The sequence below is a fragment of the Pelodiscus sinensis genome, chromosome 8 (genome assembly GCF_052426305.1).
Source record: "Pelodiscus sinensis isolate ZL-2025 chromosome 8, ASM5242630v1, whole genome shotgun sequence".
In the NCBI taxonomy this organism is placed as follows: domain Eukaryota; kingdom Metazoa; phylum Chordata; order Testudines; family Trionychidae; genus Pelodiscus; species Pelodiscus sinensis.
In genome coordinates, this window is record NC_143059.1 from 39,407,142 (window position 1) to 39,430,040 (window position 22,899).

At 41.2% G+C, this 22,899-nt stretch overlaps 1 protein-coding gene across 3 annotated transcripts in view; it reads right to left on the reverse strand.

Moving 5' to 3' along the window:
* HTR7 (5-hydroxytryptamine receptor 7) overlaps positions 1–22,899 on the reverse strand; it is a 62,605-nt gene that overhangs the window by 13,757 nt on the left and 25,949 nt on the right. For 2 of the 3 annotated variants that reach the window (XM_006121435.5, XM_025183832.3), the window contains exon 2: positions 6,065–6,814. In XM_006121435.5, coding sequence (XP_006121497.3) covers positions 6,065–6,814 — 750 coding nt within the window. Of the gene's footprint in view, positions 1–2,617; positions 6,815–22,899 lie in introns of those variants that run through there. The other variant, XM_025183833.3, reaches the window with a different exon arrangement.

Below are 22,899 nucleotides of genomic sequence, written 5' to 3' on the forward strand. Positions count from 1 at the left end.
AGAGGAGTGGTCAGACCATCTTTATGTGGAGTAATGAAACAGAATCAGCAAGAGCTGACACCTGACAATCCACAAGCTGTAATGTATCCGGTATGACTCGGACTCTGAGTAAGAGAATTATGTAAGGATGAGCATGCAGATATTCTGAAAACAGCCAAACTGGAGATGCTTCACAAAATCTGAAACTAACCTTGAGTCCACTCTAAGTTGTGCAGGAAAGCAGACCAGCACACTGCCAGCTCAAAATCAGAGTGCAAAAGCCACTTTTGCATGCCTTCTCCAGAGCTTTCTTGAGTAACCTTGGCCACAGTTGAGACTTCTACTTTTTTTTATACAAGCTGTAGATGTAAAGATCCTTGAGAGTTGCAAGCAAATTATCAATCGCCAGACCTCTAAAAGGAGCCTTTAACACAGTTGTGACAAAGAAAAACTAACTTTGATTCTTCACTGAGAATTAGCTCTTTAAATGACAATCTTCAGATGACCAAAGATAATGGAGCTACATAATGAAAGACATATGGTAGCAAGAAGCTTATCATTCCCCAAATACCTTCCACTAAGTATATGAAAAGCATGTGTGTTCCCTGGATAGCTTAAAGAAAAATGGAGAGTGTATGCAAAGAATTAATGCCCAAATTTGCAAATATAATGAATATGCAATGCCCTTTTGACATAAATATAAACTGTACTGATTATTAAAATCTAAAAGTCAATGCACGGAATGAGCTTTAGAAGCAAACAAAAAAATTGCTCTGTTCCTTGATGGCTCTGGTATATCCTTACACTGGTGTCCAGGAATTCTGGCAGTAACTTGTGGCTTTCCCTTTGTTGCTCCTTGCCTAGAACTGGAGGAGGCCTGTGGATGGTTACTAGAGCTGCGAGATGATCCAGCTACTTCCTGCCATCAGTTGTGAAAATAGTGTAAGGAGCTTCTGGCCCCTAGTTGGTTGCCTGTCCCTGGTTCTGCCTTCTCTCTTGTTTCCTGGCTTGTGGAAAACTTGACTATCCACCAAATTTGCCTGTTCAGAAGATAAAGAAAGTCAGCTTGTGGGTGTGTGGGCACTTGTGGAGATGCCCCAGTGCAGAGTCCAGTGGGGCGGCAGTCTCACAGCAAAGTCATAGGGTTTGAACCTGGGGACAGAGCTTGGTCCTTCAAGCATTATGGGATCCTGGCTCAAGCTAGGGTTAGCCCAATTTGTGTATAGATGAAAGGCAGATTAGAGTTTAGACTGAATTTGAACTGTAGATTTATATTGCATTGTATGCATATGTTGTGGTTCCTGAGAAGATCTAACCATAGAGATCCTACACAGAGCAGCCCTAATCATAGAGATGCAAAATAGAGTGACTCCTCTGCTTTCCAAATCAGGACAAATAAGCCCCTGTCTTCTAGGCAGGAGCCAAAGAGAATGACGGTGACTGAACAGTTCTGAGAACAAGCAATTCAAAATTTGTTGCTGAATACAATAATTGCTATTGCCATGACTCTGGTAATGGGACCCATAAAACCTGAACATCTAACAGTATTCCATATAAAGTATCTGCATACTCCAGCTTTTGAGCTTAAAATGTAGTTCCTGTATTCATTCTTGCAAGTAAAACTCACTTGCTGGAATGCATATGGAGAGTAAACACATGACACCTGTGAGCACAAAGTACTTTTACTTTCAAATCTGAGTAAATATTTGTGGATAATGATTTCCATTATTTACACAACTCTCTAGTGTTAATTAAACAGAAACTATGCTAGTAAGTTGCTTCAAGAGGCACTGAAAAATTGTAGTTAGATAATAAAGGATGTTATTTTCCTCTGAAATTTGGAATCTTGTGTTTTACAAGACATCTTTGGTTTTTTTTCACAAAGCTAGCTAGCTAAGAGCAGTAAAGATGGTGAGAGAGCATTCTCAAAAGAAGGAAATAATCTCTGTCTTTGAAAGAAAGAATATTCACAGGAGAGCATTTCTTTGTTTCATCTATGATTTTAGCTAAATTCCAAAACCACAGTGTAATCTGCTGCATTGCACCACATATATCTAGTGTAAAAGAGGGCAGAACTTGATCCCACTTTTCCCTACAACTAGAGAGCATATAATTTTAACTAGGAAGGAATTCTGGAGCCCTAGAAGTATGAATATAAATGTGGGAAAGAATATTCCAGAAAATATGGGACAGTGAATGAGTTTTCTAATAAAATCCTAGCACCACAAGAAGTAAACAGTCGGGCTGTGTCTACACTGGTCACTTATTCCGGAAAATCAGCCGTTTTTCCGGAATAACTTGCCAGCTGTCTACACTGGCCCCTTGAATTTCCGGAAAAGCACTGACGATCTACTGTAAGAAATCAGCCGCTTTTCCGGAAATACTATGCTCCTCCCGTTCGGGCAAAATTCCTTTTTCCGGAAAACTGTTCCGGAAAAGGGCCAGTGTAGACAGCACAGTAGTGTTTTCCGCAAAAAAGCCCCGATCGCGAAAATTACTATCGGGGCTTTTTTGCGGAAAAGCGCGTCTAGATTGGCCACGGACGCTTTTCCGGGAAAAGTGCTTTTCCAGAAAAGCATCCTGCCAATGTAGATGCGCTTTTTCCGGAAATACTTATAATGGAAAACTGTTCCGTTTTAAGCATTTCCGGAAAAGGGTGCCAGTGTAGATGTAGCCTTGCTGTTTGGAAAATAAAAAAATCGTGTTGCTGCATGACTGGTTCAATAGTATGGGTACTGCTAGCACAAGTATATTCTTTAGGGAAATGTTTACATTAGCAATATTTTAAAATCTTTCCTACCTAATAGGAACATCCCCATTGTAGGTTACGCTTTTGTTTTTCCACGTTGCAGATGTGTACATCTACCATTTGTTGTGCTAAAACTTACTGTAGGTGTCAATATATGTTCTAGTCAGCTGTGGAGTTAGGGCAATCCTTTTCAGATGGGATGCAAGAGCCTGACTGATAAGGTGACCACACCTCTCTGTTGAGAAACTTACTGATAAGGGGGTGAAAGGCTCTCTCTGTGCTGCCTTGTGTTCCAGAGGACCAGATTGAACCCTAAACAGTGTTCCCTGTAAGCTGTGAACTTGTGCAATTGCTCAGGAGGCATTCAAATGCTGCTCGGCTGATTTGCAGAATGCCTACAGCTAAGTTTTTTGTTGCACATAACAATTCATTCTGCACATGGAGGAAAAAAATCCATGCATGGATGGAAAAGATTTGAGGGAGTATTGACCCTTAGTATCAAATATAAAAACACTTTGTAAAGATTGCAAAACTCCAACAAAATCAACTTTTTATTTGATATTTCAAAAGTCTTTGAAGCCTTGCAGATTAACAAGAAGCTTTCTACACACCTCCCAGATCTAGCATTGGTGTGGGACTAGAATCACACCTGAAGATCAGATTTCTGAAAAAAACTTAAGTTGGAATTCTCAGATGTGGGGACATAAATCTGGGTACCAAAGGTACCTGCACTTCCTATTGACTTCAGTATATTGATTTAGATACTGATATTTGGGCACTCCTATTAAAAAATGGCCTTAAATTGTGTTAATCTTAAAACATATGTCTGAGCAGATGGGTGCCCTCTGATGACAAGGTCATTCATTTCATGATAGATATTAAAATGTATTTATGGAATCACCAGCCCCAGTATCATTTGTATGTAACATGTTGACGCTCTAGGCCAACTTCAGCACCTGTGCAATCATAATCATTTCACCTGGGATACAAAATAAATCAATGTGTGTCTCTGTCCTCAGATTCATAAGATAGTAAGTACCCATGTGGCCTCTATTTTTCTGTGTGTGCAGAACAAAAACTACTAGAACTTCAATTTAAAACCCAGGAGTGCAGTCTCTCCCATCCCAATTTTCTCCCCAAGGCTATACTGCCCCCCTTTTGATCCATCTTATTTGTCATTTACATTTTTATCTTCCTCCCTGTCCATTTACTAGCTGTCTTTCCTCACATATTTCTTTTAACTCACATTCCTGGTAAACATTAGCTATTGCCTGCAAGCTCGCGTACTTGCAGCGATTTTACAAACTCTATACAAGAAGACTAGACAGATTAATGTGGTGAATGTTAGAGCAGAATTTAGCTCTGGGTACATTTGGGCATTATGAGAAAATAGAATTTATGTGATGACCTTGTTTCTAACCTTATTTCTAACAGTAGTAATAATGGAGACTACTTTGTAATGAGTATGCTTTCTCCTCAGTAAATATCCAATTATCTTTTTTATAAAAAAAATTAGAGTTATAAAATTGTGAAATAACAGAAATAGTTTCATTCCATATTAATTATTCCTGAGATTTCTTTTAGAAAAGCTCCACGTTTTTCGATCTTAGCTTCAGATTTACAAAATGTAGGAACTCCAGTTAGTGATGTGGTTTGTAATATTCATTCATATGTGAACAAAAACAGATCAGCAGAAAGAAGGGAATCTTCCCATGTTAGGTGACTGCATCAGCAGATAGCAAATTTGAGTAGGGGAGACAACTTTAAAATAGTTAACCTGGAATAAGAGGTCAAGATAAGAAATAGGCACCAAATGGAACAACCATCCAGCACAATAATAAGGAAAGAATTTCGGAGTTATCATGGGTAAAACTCAACAACATCTATAGCTGAAGTGTGCACTCAAATAAATTGAGCAAATTGTATACTAATGTATCTTATAAATAGACTACCAGATGTATTGGAGCATACGCTTTCGTGGGCAAAGACCCACTTCGTCAGATGTATGTAGTGGAAATTCCCACTAAATCCCTCTGTGGCCCATATAAATCATATGGAATTTCCACTACATGCAGCTCATCAAGTAGGTCTTTGCTCATGAAAGCTTATGCTCCAATAAATCTGTTAGTCTATAAGGTGCCACATAACTCCTTGTCGCTTTTGCAGATTCAGACTAACAAGGCTTCCCCTCTGATACTAATGTGTGTTAGCAAGGGACAAAAAGCAAAATAAGCACCCTCTGAGACCATTACTGTAACTTGTTATTGTCTAGAATACTGTGTGAAGTACTGGTCATCATTCCTCAGAAAGTGAATTGATATAAAGCTTAATCCTGCTTCATTCAAGTCAGTTGGAATTTTGCCATTGATTTCAATGGGAGCAGGATCAAGACCTTGGAGAGGCTGCTGCGCAGGGCACCAAATGGAACAAACATCCAAGTTTTAGGCAAGGTTGAATGCATTACTGGAAAAGAGAGATTTTTGACATAACTTAATAATTTTGAAAAAAACAGGCAATCATGAGAGTAGTGACCAAAATATGATTTTAGGTCTCAAAAGCTTTATATTTGATACAAAGGAGTGGTTAAAAAACCAGTAGATAATCTCCACAAAGCAGAAAGCTGCACTAAACTCAGACAACTTGCCATCCAGTTCACTACAGTTGTTGTACAAAGAATATCAATAAGGCCAACAGAACCCTAGATTTGAGTCTGGGAAACTACGTTTTAGAAGAAGGGCTCAGTTGATAAACTCAGGTGAGGTAGATCAAGCAGGGTCAGGTAAGGACCAGATTGTCTTTTCCTGGTCTTAAAATAGGCTATATACCAGTTTCATGGTTAGAGGTGTGGGATGAGATCCTCATAAGTCAACATGGCACTATTGAAGCTTCACCAATTTGTATCAGCAGATGATCTGGCCCATATAAATCAATGTGCATTTTTTCCCATCTATAAATGCTGTTCATTGGAAGGTGTACGAAGGTGATAGTAAACTTCGCTAATGTTCATTCACAAGTAATCAAATAAATACAATTATTATATGTAAATAATTATATTCCTGGATGATGCAATTTCCCCAGTCTAATTTTGTCTCATATTGTTTCCTTTTATAATAGTATGAAGTGTGAACGGTCAGTTTATACTAAAATCCCCAATACTCTAGGGCCCAGTCCATCTCATAACCAATCTGTGGAGCTTCAAACTAAGTTTGATAGCTGTGTCTTACAGATAGTTAATGATTTTGTGGGGGCAGTTGCTCAGATTTTCTTTTAACTCTGAAAACAAAGCTAATGTGTATATAACAGAGAATTATTGTAAAAATGGATAAGTGACCTTACAGTACAAATTCTGGTTTTTCTGCAAGCTTCAGAGCCTCATGCATCCCTGCAGCTGATAGTTTCCGGTTGATATTCCTATATCTGCATTGTAGTAGATTGCGATAGGTTGTCCTCAGATCCCGATTGAAGAAGGCATATATAAAAGGGTTAATGAGAGAGTTTGCATAACCCAACCATAGAAATGTTCTTTCAACCCAAAACGGGATGCAGCTGCATGCTGTACCACAGATAAAGGGTCTGGCAGTTGAAAGGATGAAAAATGGCAACCAACACACAGTAAAGGCCCCAACAATAATTCCCAACGTAGTGGCAGCTTTTTGTTCTCTCTTAAAAATGGAAATGTTTTTTCTATCATGTTTAAGAAGTCGTGAAAAATTTGTACATTCTTCTGATTCCTTGTGTAGCTTTATAACTCCATTCACAGAAACCATACCTTCATTTTCTTCTGGTCGTGGGAAACCAGTAAACTTGTGTTTAGCAGCACTCTTCTTAGCAGCCTTGTAAATCTGATAGTACATGAAAAGCATCACTGACATTGGGATATAAAAAGCAACTGCAGTGGAGTAAATTGTGTAGCCAAAGTCTTGACTGATTAAACAAACTTTTTCATCATTCACATTTTGAGCCCAACCAAAAAGTGGTGGTATGGTGATAGACGCAGAGAGGAGCCACACACATAGGATCATTTTAGCCATACATTTTCCATTCTGTCTCACAGGATACGTAAGTGGTCTTGTTATTCCAAGGTACCTAGAATAATGAGATAGAGTTACTATATGGTTCACTGATTTATGGGAAAAACCACTTCATGTAGATTTTATTTTACATTTTCTATTCCAGTCTTTTGCACTTTTTTAAACTTGCAATTAATTCAAGTCGACTTATTCATCTTTAGGATAGGCAGAGCCTGCTTTCCTGTACAGAAGGTTATTTTCTTAGGGTGAACCCCTGGTACCATTGGCGTCAAAGGAAAAACTCCCATTCGCTTTAGTCGGACCAGAATTTCACTCCAGGGTCTGATCTACTCTAGGGGATAAATTCAAATTAAGATATGCAACTTCAACTATGTTAATTATGTAGCTTAAGTCGAATGATCTTAACTAGAATTTTGGTGCCTTCCACACTGAGGGAAGTCGAAGGGAACATACTCTCCCTTCGATTTCCCTTATTACTTGTAGAAGCAGGACTACTGGCATCAACAGGAGCACCCTCTCAGTTTGAATTAGCGTGTCTTCACTAGACCTGCTAATCTGAACCTCGGAAGATCAGCTGCATCTGCTTTGATCTTATCTGTAGTGTAGACATGGCTCAGATGTAGAATCTTTCTAATTATGTATCGATGGAAATAAATTTTTGGTTACAAAATTGTGGTTACAAATTCTGTAAGATTTTGACTTAGCTAACTTCTGCAGCTTAACACTTGGTGATTTATCCTATTACTCTTTTACACTTAGACTTATAACTGCTTAGAGCACTATAAGTGCTTAGAGCAATATAAGTGATACTACAAGAGATATTCTATAAATGAAGTGCCTAAAGCCATGCCACTGAACTGAATAGGATACATTGTGTTACTCCTACCATTGTGCTTCCAAGAAAAAGAACACAGATTTTGCAACTACATTCCATGATTTGATCATTTTAGTAGCACATTATAATACATTTTATTATTTCATAATTAGAAAGAAATGCCATTTCTTCAACACTCACATCAAGTATTTATTAAACAAAATAAAAATATATTACAACTTTTCAGCTGAACAGTGCTTGGGAATAAAGGCATCTAGCTATAATGGATAGAAGTTAGTACATTCAGGTTTGCAAAAGACTAAGAAAACAAATTACATACATGCTCTAGAAACAATAAGCTTTGTCAAAGGCTGTGTCTAGTCTACATGCCTCTGTCGGCAGAGGCATGTAGATTAGACAGATCAGCAAAGGCAAATGAAGCCGCGATTTAAATGATCTCAGCTTCATTTACGTTTACATGGCTGCCGCGCTGAGCCAGCAAACAGCTGATCAGCTGTTTGTAGGCTCGCGCGCTAGTCTGGACGTTCCCCCTGTCGACATCAAAGCCCTTTGTCGGCAGTCCCGTTATTCCTCGTGGAATGAGGTTTACCGAGGCTGCCGACAAAGGGCTTTGATGTCGACAGGGGGAACGTCCAGACTAGCGCGCGAGCCGACAAACAGCTGATCAGCTGTTTGTCGGCTCAGCGCGGCAGCCATGTAAATGTAAATGAAGCCGCGATCATTTAAATCGCGGCTTCATTTGCCTTTGCTGAACAAACAAATCTACATGCCTCTGCCGACAGAGGCATGTAGTTTAGACGTACCCATAGAGTTTATGATTAAAATGAAGTATGCTGCCAGGTTTCCATGCTGTAAATCTTTCTCAAATTTTGAACTTAGAATAAAAATATTTTATTCTAAGAAACATAGAATCATAGAATCATAGAATAATAGGACTGGAAGGGACCTCGAGAGGTCATCGAGTCCAGCCCCCCGCCCTCAAGGCAGGATCAAGCTCCGTCTACACCATCCCTGACAGATGTCTATCTAACCTGTTCTTAAATATCTCCAGAGAGGGAGATTCCACCACCTCCCTTGGCAATTTATTCCAATATTTGACCACCCTGACAGTTAGGAATTTTTTCCTAATGTCCAATCTAAACCTCCCCTGCTGCACTTTAAGCCCATTACTCCTTGTCCTGTCCTCAGAAACCAAGAGGAACAAATTTTCACCTTCCTCCTTGTGACACCCTTTTAGATATTTGAAAACCGCTATCATGTCCCCCCTTAATCTTCTTTTTTCCAAACTAAACAAGCCCAGTTCATGAAGCCTGGCTTCATAGGTCATGTTCTCTAGACCTTTAATCATTCTTGTCGCTCTTCTCTGCACCCTTTCCAATTTCTCCACATCTTTCTTGAAATGTGGCGCCCAGAACTGGACACAGTACTCCAGCTGAGGCCTAACTAGTGCAGAATAGAGCGGCAGAATGACTTCACGAGTTTTGCTTACAACACACCTGTTGATACAACCTAGAATCATATTTGCTTTTTTTGCAACAGCATCACACTGTTGACTCATATTCAACTTGTGGTCCACTATGACCCCTAGATCCCTTTCCGCCATGCTCCTTCCTAGACAGTCGCTTCCCATCTTGTATGTATGGAACTGATTGTTCCTTCCTAAGTGGAGCACTTTGCATTTCTCTTTATTAAACCTCATCCTGTTTACCTCTGACCATTTCTCTAACTTGCTACGGTCATTTTGAATTATGTCCCTATCCTCCAAAGAAGTCGCAACCCCACCCAGTTTGGTATCATCTGCAAACTTAATAAGAGTACTCTCTATCCCAATATCTACATCATTGATGAAGATATTGAATAGTACGGGTCCCAAAACAGACCCTTGAGGAACTCCACTTGTTATCCCTTTCCAGCAGGATTTAGAACCGTTAACAACAACTCTCTGACTACGGTTATCCAGCCAATTATGCACCCACCTTATCGTGGCCCTATCTAAGTTATATTTGCCTAGTTTATCAATAAGAATATCATGCGAGACCGTATCAAATGCCTTACTAAAGTCTAGGTATATGACATCCACCGCTTCTCCCTTATCCACAAGGCTCGTTATCTTATCAAAGAAAGCTATCAGATTAGTTTGGCATGACTTGTTCTTCACAAACCCATGCTGGCTATTCCCTATCACTTTATTACTTTCCAAGTGTTTGCATACGATTTCCTTAATTACCTGCTCCATTATCTTCCCTGGGACAGACGTTAAACTGACCGGTCTATAATTTCCTGGGTTGTTCTTATTCCCCTTTTTATAGATGGGCACAATATTTGCCCTTTTCCAGTCTTCTGGAATCTCCCCTGTCTGCCATGATTTTTCAAAGATCATAGCTAAAGGCTCAGATACCTCCTCTATCAGCTCCTTGAGTATCCTGGGATGCATTTCATCAGGACCTGGTGACTTGCTGACATCTAACTTTCCTAAGTGATTTTTAACTTGTTCTTTGTGTATCCTATCTTCTAAACTTACCCTCTCTCTGCTTGTATTCACTACGTTAGGCACACCTCCAGACTTCTCGGTGAAGACCGAAACAAAGAAGTCATTGAGCATCTCCGCCATTTCCAAGTTCCCTGTTACTGCTTCTCCCTCCTCGCTAAGCAGTGGGCCTACCCTGTCCTTGGTCTTCCTCTTGCTTTTAATGTATTTATAAAAGGTCTTCTTGTTTCCCTTTATGCCTGTAGCTAGTTTGATCTCATTTTGTGCCTTTGCCTTTCTAATCTTGCCCCTGCATTCCCGTGTTGCTTGCCTATATTCATCCTTTGTTAGTTGTCCTAGTTTCCATTTTTTATATGACTCCTTTTTTATTTTGAGATCATGCAAGATCTCCTTGTTAAGCCAAGCTGGTCTTTTGCCATATTTTCTATCTTTCCTACACAGCGGAATTGTTTGCTTTTGGGCCCTTAACAACGTCCCTTTGAAATACTTCCAACTCTCCTCAGTTGTTTTTCCCTTCAGTCTTGCTTCCCATGGGACCTTACCTACAAGTTCTCTGAGCTTATCAAAATCTGCCTTCCTGAAATCCATAACCTCAATTGTGCTGGTCTCCCTTCTGCCTTTCCTTAAGATCATGAACTCTATTATTTCGTGATCACTGTCCCCTATACTGTCTTCCACTTTCAAGTTCTCAACTAGTTCCTCCCTATTTGTTAAAACCAAATCCAGAACAGCTTCTCCTCTGGTAGCTTTTTCAACCTTCTGGTAGCTTTTTCAACATTTAGGACTCAGGTTCTATTTAGACGGTGAGACTACTGTAAGGTGCCATATTGGTGCCCTTATTGCTATTCAGCAAATTATAGTTAATGCGACTTCTTTATGTAAGAATCTGGTGGCAACAATCACTCAGAAACATCACTGAAGATTAGCATCCTTGGCATGGCAAGATCAGTGTAAAAGGTAACTCTGGTAACTGCCATCTTCATCACACCCTGGACTGGCCAGTTTCAGTGAGCTCTAGTCAAAACATTCTGTGCTTCTGAAGTCTGGGCCAGGAGTGGGCTGAGAACGGTTATGGCTAGCTGGAACTGCACATCCATGATAAGTGATTGCATATTGTAACACAGATACTAGTAAAAGCTATAGTATTTTTGTGGGCTTTGTTCTCTCTCACCTTTTAGATTAGAATATTAGCTCCTACTACGTCTTAGAGATAAGCTGTAGATATCATGGAACATTCTATTCTGTGAAATCACTGGCTGGCTGAAGATTGTGCCACCATGATGAACAGAAAGTTCCCCAAGGCATACCAAGATGTAGAAAATCAGAGTTTGTATCGGAAAGGTCTGGAATTCTATTATCATGGGCCAGAGCGTGCTGACTGGTACGAGGGAACTTTAAAATGGCTATTCATTAATGGGAGCATTTTGCAATTAATGTTGGCAAGGTACAAAGGTGAGGAACAATGGGACTATTTAGAAGAGGCTAATAGGATTTAACCCCAAAAGAGTTAAATTACTAGCATGACTGAGCATTAATCAAAAGTCACTTGTAATGCACAGTTTCTGAGTCCAGAGCAACTCCGCAGGTATTTCCCTTCAGTGGCCCAGCAGTGGCACCTGCACTGAGGCGTCTAGTTGTTGCCTTTTTTGGTGTAACAGGGCGCCTCTTGCTGGCCACTTTGGAAATTAGCTTAGTCCAGTTGAGTACACCACCATCACGCTACTGTCTCCACTGTTTTCAGGGCTGGACCCATGTCACTTCAGGATCACAGTGTCCTCTTGAGGGCCTGGTCCTCCAGCTTTGCCCCCGAACTCCATTGTCTTTCTCCCTTCTGGGAAGTACTGACAGTACTTTGCCTGGCCTCATGCCACAGTGGCGAACTGCACCCCCACTCCAGCACCTCCCTCAGGGGCAAACTGCAGTTCTTTGGCTGGCCTGTCTCTTCGGTGGTCAATGAAGCAAGGGGGGCAGGCCTTTACTCTGGGCCCCCACCCAGGGACCCTATAGCTGGAAGCCACTCACTGCTTCTCCTTTCCCTCTGTCACTACCTGCTTTGTGATGAAACTCATAACAGTTTCAGATTAGAACAAGCACGATCAAAGCATGTTTAGTCCATCCGTTATACAACTCAGAGGTCTCTGATCTGGAATTTCCAGAAGCAGGAGATTAGTATACAATGTTTTCTTCTTCCCCGGGGTTTACTCTCAAATGTGTAGATTCAAAGAGGGTCATTTGCATTCTCCTTTCCCCAATGAATTTTCCTCCCCAAGGAATTGTTCTCCATCACCACCCAAAAAAAGCCCTTTTGAAGTTCCTAATACCTTCCAGAGATTGTATGAATATCTTAAAGACGATATATATGCACAATTCCACAATCACACACACCGCTCTGCGTTTTAAATAGAGTGGATCCCAAAGATATTAAAGCTACTTCAACAAGGTTTAACTTAATTCAATAAAGTTCATTCAGGATATTACAGGCTATTGTCAATCAGACATAACTTTACAGAAATCAATATAGGATATGGTTCTTTGAGAACTTTGGACCTGAAGGGCATGAACAACAGCAGACACACGTATATATGTCCAGCTATTTCATTCATTGCCATGGAAACAAAATCAGGCTATGGTGATGGGGTGAAGAATATACAGCCTGAGAAATTAAACTAAGTTTCAGTAAAAGACAAATCTGTGCACAAAACATATTGGTTTCTGGAATACCTAATGGTGCAATTTAGTATATCCAAATGTGAGAAAAAAAGTGTAAGCAAAAATATATTTATATTAATTAAAATGCATTAGTTTTTGAAAATGTGGTGTCATTGTAAAGCTGAGTTCCACAATGTATTCAATTGGAAATTAAAATGTACTAATTTACATAATAATATACTGGTTTTCTTTTTACTATATCTACTTCTGTTAAATGTAATGGATTAGAAAAACTAAGCAGGCATAAATCAAGGAATCTTCACATCTTTTATCTAAATGCATAACCTTGAAAATATAGATACAACTTTAAAATTGTAATAACTGACACTGTCTAATATGCTGCAGATTACAGAACAATTTAACAAAAAATCATGACTTTCTGAACTATTTTGTCACTATTGTGTATCATATAGTAGGTCCTTTAATGCAGTAAGTACCTGAATAATTATTACCTTCCAAAAGTAGGAATCAGTGCCCCCCATCCCCACATTTCAAGTGACCATTTCCCCTGTTGTTCTTCTCCTCTTATCAGCTGAGAGATGTGCCAGAGTTGTTGACTCAAGTCCCACGACTGGAACTCGAGTCCAACTTAAGTCACCTAGGTGACTTGACTTGAGATTCGACTCAGGTTCATTGTTTGTGACTTGAGACTCTACTTGAGACTTGCTAATTTTATTAAATCGACTTGGTGAAAAAATTGTCCAAAAATGCTGATATTGATGGCTTCTATAAAAGTGACTTGACATTTTTAAAATTAAGACTTGAGACTTGACTTGGGACTTGACTCGAAAGTGACTTTAGGGACTTGAGACTCGACTTGAAGTGTAGTGACTTGAGACTCGACTTGGACTTGACAATGACGACTTGAAGACAACACTGAGTTGTGCCTCCCACTCCTAATCTGAAATCACACTCCTGATAGGAAGCAATTATTTTCAGACTAGCCAATTAGCCCATCATAAGACGGGATTTTCAGGTCTCTCCTCCACGTTGGTCTTTTCTCCTGAGCCTCCAGTCTCTCGCTCCGTCTCTCTCTCTCTCTCTCTCTCTCACTCTCTCTCCTCCTCCTACTGCCTCCCCCTTTCTCTCTCTCAACTCTCCTCTGCCTCCTGCCTCTCTCTGTCTCTCTTTTTCTCTTCTCCTCCCCCTTCTGCCTCTCACTCAGGGGACTGCAGAGCCCAAATAGCCCAAATGGTCACCACTCGCCCCTCTGCGCCGCTCAGCTGGGCCACCGCAGGGGAGCAAGCGTCCATTTGGGCTCCCCTGTGGCAGCCCGGCTGAGCGGTGCAGAAATCAGTTGAATGCCACGGCGGGAGGCAAAGGGGGGCGGGGCGGTGACATACACGGCCAGGCCCCGCCCCCTGACCATGTACGTCACCGCCCCACCCCTCTTCCCCTCCTGCCATGGCACTTGGCTGACTTCTGCGCTATTCAGCTGGGCCACTGTGGGGGAGCAAGCAGTGCAAGTGGGCCGCACACCCCATGCAGCATGGGCCGCCCAGAGGGAACAGCCAGCATTTCAACAACAGCGCCTCCCAGAGGGAACAGCCAGCATTTCAGGCAACAGCACCCCCCAGAGAGAACAGCCAGCATTTCAGCATTACAGACTCTCAGACATTGGGCTACTATATATATGATACTGATTGGACAAACGCAGCATCCAAGGAGTCTGCAGCCTCTTGAGGCCTTGTTGTCTGATTAGTGTTTTCTCAGAATCCTTACTACAAGGAATGATCTTGTGGTTAAGGTAGTGGGGTGGGACTCAGGATACTGGGGTTCACTTTTTGGCTCTAGCAAAGATATCCTATGTCATCTTGGGCAAATCTCTGAGCATGAGTCCCAACCTGAAAAATTAGGCTCATGATATTTTATTTTCCACACCTTTTGTTCTCAGGGAAGGGAGCTACAATCTGTTTCTTGCCATGCACAGATACAGTGACCAGCACAATGGAGTTTCAACCTAAACTGGGGCCTTTAAGCAATATTGTGATATAAATAACACCACAAAATCATAGTTTTTTTTTTAAATCTTGTACTATTAGTTACTGGTCCTAGTGGGCCAAGTTTGAAATTAGCATCCTCTACAAGCCCACCAATCTCAGGGTCCCAGCAGGCATAAAACCACATTGAATTTGGCCTATTGTTTACATACTGTTAAATATATTCACATTAGCTTCAATGGAACATATCAAATAAATAGTATTCTCTTTTTTTTCCAAAGCCACTAAGGGCTGTTGAAGTACATAGGAAAGTGAGACAGACTAGAATTGACTGTACTGCTGCCAAGTGGTTGTACAACAAATCATCACAACAATTTAATGCATCTATAGTCCCTCTCCCCCAAAGTGTGATAAGAACTAGACTCTGCAGTGAGATGCACCCCACAATGTGTCACCAGACTTTAAAAAAGACAGTTCAGTCCTCCATTGGAGAAGAGTGATAGTCTCAATTGTAGAAGCTGGCTGTCTAGACAGTTATCTTCCCTAGCCTCTTGGCCTAGAGATTTAAATAATGCATAGTGTCAACCCACAATACCAGTAGCAGCAGCAAAAGCAGAAGAATATAACATCTGACTGATTCTATACAGCACTATTATAAACATTCACTATTTTGTCCATTTATGAATGCTTTACACCTACAAATAAATGACAGACTTGGGGCTGACAGTAAAACTATTTCACATTTTATTGCTTTCAGCAAATATAACTAGTGAACTTGAACATTCAGTCACCATTTTCTACATTTACCAGCTAATAAACATCAGGTCTCTACTGAATATCAATAATAGAGATGATACTTACAAAGAAAAGAGACCTTACTCAATACCATTAGTAAAACTCCAGCCCAGTATGACTTAATGTTCTTTCATAAATAGTATTTCTACCATATTGTTAAGGATATTTATCATCACTGTGTGTTATAATTCCTGGGAGAGGTTCTTTTTACATTTTTTGATATGCTACAGTGATGACAAAAAATAGTCTCTGTCCAACAATACTAATATAGTCCCTATGCTTTCATATTAACTACAGACCAAACAAACATATCACTTACTACAGAAACTATACTGAAAGCTATAGCAAGTAGTTTGGGCTATAACATGCAAAGAGAAAATTGCATGTGCTAGAAGTTTGGGCACTGGACAGGCAATCCCAAGAGCTGAGTTCTGTTACTGTACCTGACATGGTATGTAAACTTGGGCAAATCATTTAACTTCTCTGTGCTTCTTTTTCCCTTCCCACCCTTTCTCTATTTTTGTCTATTTGCAATGCAAGTTCTTTAAGCCAAGGACTATCTCTCCCACCGTGTGATTGTTCAGCACCTAGTGCAGGAGGGTTTCAATTGGGGCTTCTAAGTGCTACTACAGTATAAATAACAAAATTATTTAGTATGTATGGTCAGTATGGAGATCTTTGAATCCTCAAAACCCAGACTTTCATCTACAGCAGTACAGGAGTTGAGCGTCTGTAGATACCCATTTATCACTGATATGGCAGGATTTTCAGAAACAATTTTATCATCACATCTCTTTGAATGTCACTGTATTTGTGCTTGAAACAGATGACAGCTCCACCTGTCTAACAGAAGCTGTTGACTCATCACAGATGCCAGGGACAGGCAAAGTCTATCTTTGGAGCATGCATGGTATGCCAACACTAATTCACCTCAGTGTCTTTAAACACAAGTTTTAGAAATAGTACCTGCCACCTCCTTTCCTGTGCTTGTTCCCACTTGATTTAGTACTTATCTTTGAGATACTGCAGAAAATATGGATGGGTCATTGCTCTATTTGTGACTTCAAGGGCAGAGAATGAGGATTTGTTAGTAAAGATGATACCATGGTCTAAATGCTAATGATAACCACAAAGGAAAAGATGAAATAGAATAATTAGATATCTCCCACTACAAGAAACCAAAACTATTCCCATTGTCTCTTCTGGGACATCCCAAAGATATGTTGAGGCAAATTCAGACCAGCTCCATTAGCAGTTCATACAACCATTTAGCTGCACATGCACATTTGCTACAATACCTACTGCCAGCTTAAGAAAAAAAAATAGCCTGAAGAAAAGTAGGAGGCATATTTACTGCTCAATGTTTGTTGTTGATCTATTTTTCTCTTTACCACAGAATAACTGAATTAATAACAGATTACTAATATCTGACAGCTTTCAGGACATTTCCATGATCTTGTCCATGGTGTTATTGTCAACCAGCCACAACTATGTCTCTCTATTGAATACACAAGGATGCATTCCCCCCAAAACAGATGATGTGCCTTAGGATTAGTCTCAATGTATTGCATAAGCATGGGATTCCATTAATTAATATTTATCTGTCATCCTGGCTTGTCACTCACTCCTACAAATCTGACTTGTTATTCAAGCATTCTGCCAGAATCCACTTGTATTTTTCATTGCGTGGCTTTAATTTCATGAGGATGAATGGATGGGCATAGAGTAAAAATGAAAAAACTGCAGAACACAAATAGTACTTGGACTCCATGTATTTTGTTTAGTTACTGCTTAACTCTTGAATAGGGCTTGGCTTGCCATTGTGGTTAGTTCCAAGACCTCAACTTTTGTTATATTTTGAAAGATTCATATAAATGTTTGCCTTTTTAATCTTTTCTAAGAATAACCAAACTTGATATGCTCCCTTTTCTAATGTGTCAAGAGTGAGATATCTATCTCACCACATTTGGATCTTTCCCAGCCCACAACTGTGGAATATGGTCTAACTGTTCACCCACCATAATACATTATTTTAAAGGATTATGCTAATTTAAGGGCGTGGTAGTCTTTAACCTTTCGGTGCAGATTCTCCACCACAACTTCGATGTTGCCATAATCTCTTAATAATCCATTGTGAATTTTCTATTGAATTCTGCTCTCGAGACTAGAATTAGAACATAACAGAGATTCTTAGAAGCTATCAATCCTTTACAAACCATCTCTGTATTATGTGAACTATAGTTGATGTCTAGAAAACTATTTTTGCCCCTTGATTAATATATTTTATTTAACTCCGTGGCTTCACTACCCAAATAACATGCAACTAATAATGTAAAAGTGACCATGAACTCTATTTATTATTTCTATTACAGTGGAAATTTAAGGCCCCAATCGTAACTGAGGCCTGTTATGCTAGATGCTATATATACACATAGTACCAGGGAACTCATGCCTGAAAGACCTTATGCTTAGGTAGACCTGAGAGATGAAGGAAAGGAGCAGGGAAGTATTACCTCCATTTTACAGATGAGGAACGGAGGCAGAAAGAAAGAGAACATGACTTACTCAAGGTCATTCCATACATCACATCTCAAATATACTCGCCCGAGAACCTACCCCTCCAATAAACTCCCTTGCCAAGGCCATACAGGAAATGTATAGCTGAACCAGACTGACCTCACATCTGCTGTAGCCTAGCACCAAATCTTCACTGCAAAACCACCCTTTATTTATTAACTACTGGTTTCTTCAAACTTCTTCTTTAAAAAAATAGTATTCTATGCTTATATTGTGGCTTCCCTACAAAGATCCCAAAACCTTTACAAATGATGGGTGAGCATCACTTTACCCCTTTTTCTTCAGAAAAGGAACCTGAGGCACAGATATTTGGCTGAAGCTTGCACATGAAGTCAGTGGCAGAATTTGGTAATGAACTTAGATATTTGGACCCCCATTACCACAAACAAGCCATTGGATCACACTGCTTCTGTTATTTGCATTTAATTGGTCACAAAGGCTCATTAACAGTAGTAGTAGTAGTACCCATGTGCTACATGGGCATTTTTAACACATTCAATACCTGACAAATGTACATAAATCAGTATGAGTTTGAGGGAGGGGGATAAATAGGATGATGGGATGTGGAAAGAAATTGACTTGGTTTCTAGTATTACAACATAAAAACATAAGAAAGGCCATACTGAGTCAGACCAAAAGGTCCATCTGGACCAGTATCCTGTCTGCCGACAGTGGCCAATGCCAGATGCCCTAGAAGGGGTGAACAGAACAGGTAATCATCAAGTGATCCCTCTCCTGTCATCCATTTCCAGCCTCTGATAAACAGAGGCTAGGGACAACCATTCCTACACATCCTGACTAATAGTCATTGATAGACCTAACTTCCATGAATTTATCTAGTTATTTTTTGAACCCTGTTAAAGTCCTTGTCTTCACAACTTCCTCTGGCAAGGAGTTCCACAGGTTGATTGTGCGCTGCATAAAGAAAAACTTCCTTCTGTTTGTTTTAAACCTGCTACTTATTAATTTCATTTGGTGACCTCTAGTTCTTAACTTATGGGTATGTCTACACTACCCTCCTAGTTCGAACTAGGAGGGTAATGTAGGCATACCGCACTTGCAAATGAAGCCCGGGATTTGAATTTTTGCATAAACTGGGCGCCGCCATTTTTAAATCCCTGCTCGTTCGAACCCCGTGCCGCGCGGCTACAAGAAAGCACGAACTAGGTAGTTCGGACTAGGCTTCCTAGTCCGAACTACCGTTACTCCTCGTGGAATGAGGAGTAATGGTAGTTCAGACTAGAAAGCCTAGTCCGAACTACCTAGTTCGTGCCGCGCGTAGCTGCGCGGCAAGGGGTTCGAACGAGCAGGGATTTAAAAATGGCGGCGCCCAGTTTATGCAAATGAAGCCCGGGAAATTCAAATCCCGGGCTTCATTTGCAAGTGCGGTATGCCTACATTACCCCGCTAGTTCGAACTAGCGGGGTAGTGTAGACATACCCTAAGGGAACAAGTAACTTTTCCTTATTCATTTTGTCCACACCAGTCATGATTTTATAGACCTCTCTCATGTCCCCCCCTTAGACTCCTTTTTTCTAAGATGAAAAGTCATAGTATTTTTAATCTCTCTTCCCATGGGACCTGTTCCAAAACCCTATTAATTTTTGTTGCCCTTTCCTCAATGCCAATATTCAGTAGACTTTCGATAATCGGGCACCTTTGGGACCTAGGTAGTGCCAGATTATTGGATATGCCGGAGTATCAGGAGGTACTCCAGTGGTGGAGCTGTGATGAGTTTGCCAGACCCGCACTGTGTCTGGGGGGTGGGCGAGGAACAGCGTGGCAAGGGGCAAACCCTCCGCTGTTTTGCAGGAAGGCGGGGGAAGTCCCGCACGGCAGCTGAGAGTTTCTGGGAGGGGAGGAGAGGGGAGTTGGCTCCCTGCAGTAGTTATCCCTGAGCAGGGGGGTGAGGGGCAACGCTGTGGGACCAACCCGGCAGCACCCCAGCTGCTCTGCTCTGCAGCTTCCCCAAGTCCACCACTCGTCAGTTTCAGCAGCGGCAGACTTGGGGAAGCGGTGTGGAACAGAGCAGCTGGGGTGCTGCCGGGTTGGTCCCGCAGCGCCGCCCCTCACCCCCCTGCTCGTTGCCTGGCAGCACCCCAGCTGCTCTGCTCCGCGCTGCTTACCCAAGTCCACCGCTGCTGCTGCTGAAACTGACAAGCCACGGACTTGGGGAAGCAGCGCGGAGAAGAGCAGCTGGGGTGCTGCCAGATTGGTCCCACAGCGCCACCGCTCACCCCCCTGCTTGGCGCCTGGCAGCACCCCAGCTGCTCTGCTCCGCAGCTTACCCAAGTCTGCCACTGGTCAGTTTCAGCAGTGACAGCAGCAGACTTGGGGAAGCGGCGTGCAGCGGCTCCAATTATCCAGCTGGCTGGAGCACTTCTGGGTTCCAGTTGGTGCCGGACTATCGGGAGTGCCGGACCACTGGATGCCAGACAATTGTAGTTTTACTGTATCTCTTCTGAGATGAGGCAACCACATCTGTACACAGTATTCAAGATGTGGGCGTAACATGGTTTTATATAGAGGGGAAAAATTATGTCTAATTCTCTAACCCCTTTTTAATGATTCCTAACATTCTATTTGCTTTTTTTGACTGCTGCTGCACATTGAGTGGAGGTTTGCAGAGAACTATCCACAGTGACTCCAAGATCTCTCTCTCGAGTAAAATACAGGACTATCTAGCACTTTAAAGACTAACAAGATGGTTTATTAGATGACGAGCTTTCGTGGGCCAGACCCACTTCCTCAGATCAAATAGTGGAAGAAAATAGTCACAACCATATATACCAAAGGATATAATTTTAAAAAAGGAACACATATGAAAAGGACAAATCAAATTTCAGAACAGAAGGAGGATGTGGGGGGGAGGGGGGGAAGGTAAATGTCTGTGAGCTAATGGTATTAGAAGTTAATGTTAAATAAAATTTATCTTCTTATATTCATAACTTCCTTATGGCTTTTTTTCCCTCTCTTCCATTTCCCACTTTTTATGTGGTATTTTTTATTTGCTTCTATTTGTTTTTCTAAGCCTCCTACTTTTTTCTTAAAGCTTTATATTTTTTGCTGTGTATGCTCATTATTGCTTTAGTTAATTTTTCATTCTTCCTTTATCTATTCAGTCTCTTGCTGTTCCTGTATTTTTATTTATATTTCATCTTTTCTTCTGTTTCCCTTTTCATTTGCTTCTGCAGACCTACCATTCCACTTCTTTCAGAGATATGTGCATTCTGCTTTCATGCTAAAGCAATTTATAATGTCCTGGGAATAAAAGTACTAGCAGTGTGTTTCCATTATATTTTTATTATGTCACATGTAATTTCCGAAATCTCATTCATTTTTACTCTAAGCTTGACAGTTGTGCTTTCACAGACCATCTCACTTTTGCCTTGATCTTCCCTTTTCCTGTCAGCCCAATTTGCCTGTCATCATCCCTCCTTGCTCAGTTCTTAGCTTCCAGACACAACACCATGTCAGCATCTTGGGAGAGCTTATTGCACAGTTTGACTGACACTCCCTCCCCCCCAAAAAAATTGTCTGTTGCACATATGAACTTTACCCTGAGACTAGAGTTCCATCATGGCCGAGAAGAACAACTGTCAGCTATGGACTTTGTCCCAGACCTTTAGGGGACCTTTTACATATGCAAGGCCAAGCCATTTGACCAGTGGTTCCCAACTTCTGGTCCATGGACTAGTGCCAGGCTGCAAACTGCTGGCTGCTGGGCCATGGCACACTGCCAGGCACACCCATGCCTGCTACTCCAGGACCAAGGCTGGGGTATACCCCGGGCACATGGCTGGTGGCTGCTGAAGCTAGCTGTTTGTAGCGGCTTTGGGGGCAGAGTCTGGGGTACACTGCAGCCCCCTGAGCCTCTGCACAGCAACCAGCTTCATCTTTGGCAGCCACTTGGGCTGCCGGATGCCTGAATTCTCTGTGAGAAGGGGAGGGGAATGTGGGCTAATGGTTAGAGCAAGGAGGGATGCTTTGGTTCTATCCCAATCTGGCCAGACCACCAGCTGTGTGTGTGTGTGTGTGTGCGCGCGCGCGCGCGCATGCACATGAAGTTGAATTTGACCACTTATGATATAAACTTCAAAGAAATGTGCGAAAAGATGTAACAGCGGAAGTCCCATTAAATGAAGTGTATGAGTACAATTTTTAATTTACGCTATTATTAATCATGTCAGTTATCAATAATATTACGTTGTATGTTTTCAGTCATGCAAATGGTGTTAATGGCTTAAGATATGAAAGGAAAAGATTCTTTTAACATCTTTTTTTAGTGTTGTAGATATCTGCAAACTCTGATCTTAATGATATATGCAAATACATGAATGAATTTGCATAATAAATATGCAAATATGCACATACAACGTTACCAGTCCACCAAAAGTTTGTGAATGGGTTTGCTGGTTTGCGGTATAAAAAAGGTCAGAAACTACTGCATTGGAAAATGTAAAGATAAAGACTGAGACCTTGACTTGATGTTCAATGAGAAGCCAGTGTAGGGAGCAGAGGGCAAGTCTGATGTGCTCATAGTATCCCATTTTACTGACATGCACTGCAGCTGTCTGTACTAGCTGGAATTTTCTAAAGATTGATGCAGCTGGTTGGACCTACTTCCTGCTGCTGCTCTGTCCCTGCTGGGAGAAGAAGGGACAGGATGACTGGAAGAGCAAAAGACCTGGCCCCCTTCTAGATTACTCGGAGTCCCTTGCCCATTCTGGTGGGGCTGGTGCTATGAAGAGTTGGCTGGTGCCAGTTCTTGCTGCTGCCATGTCTCTGTTGCAGGA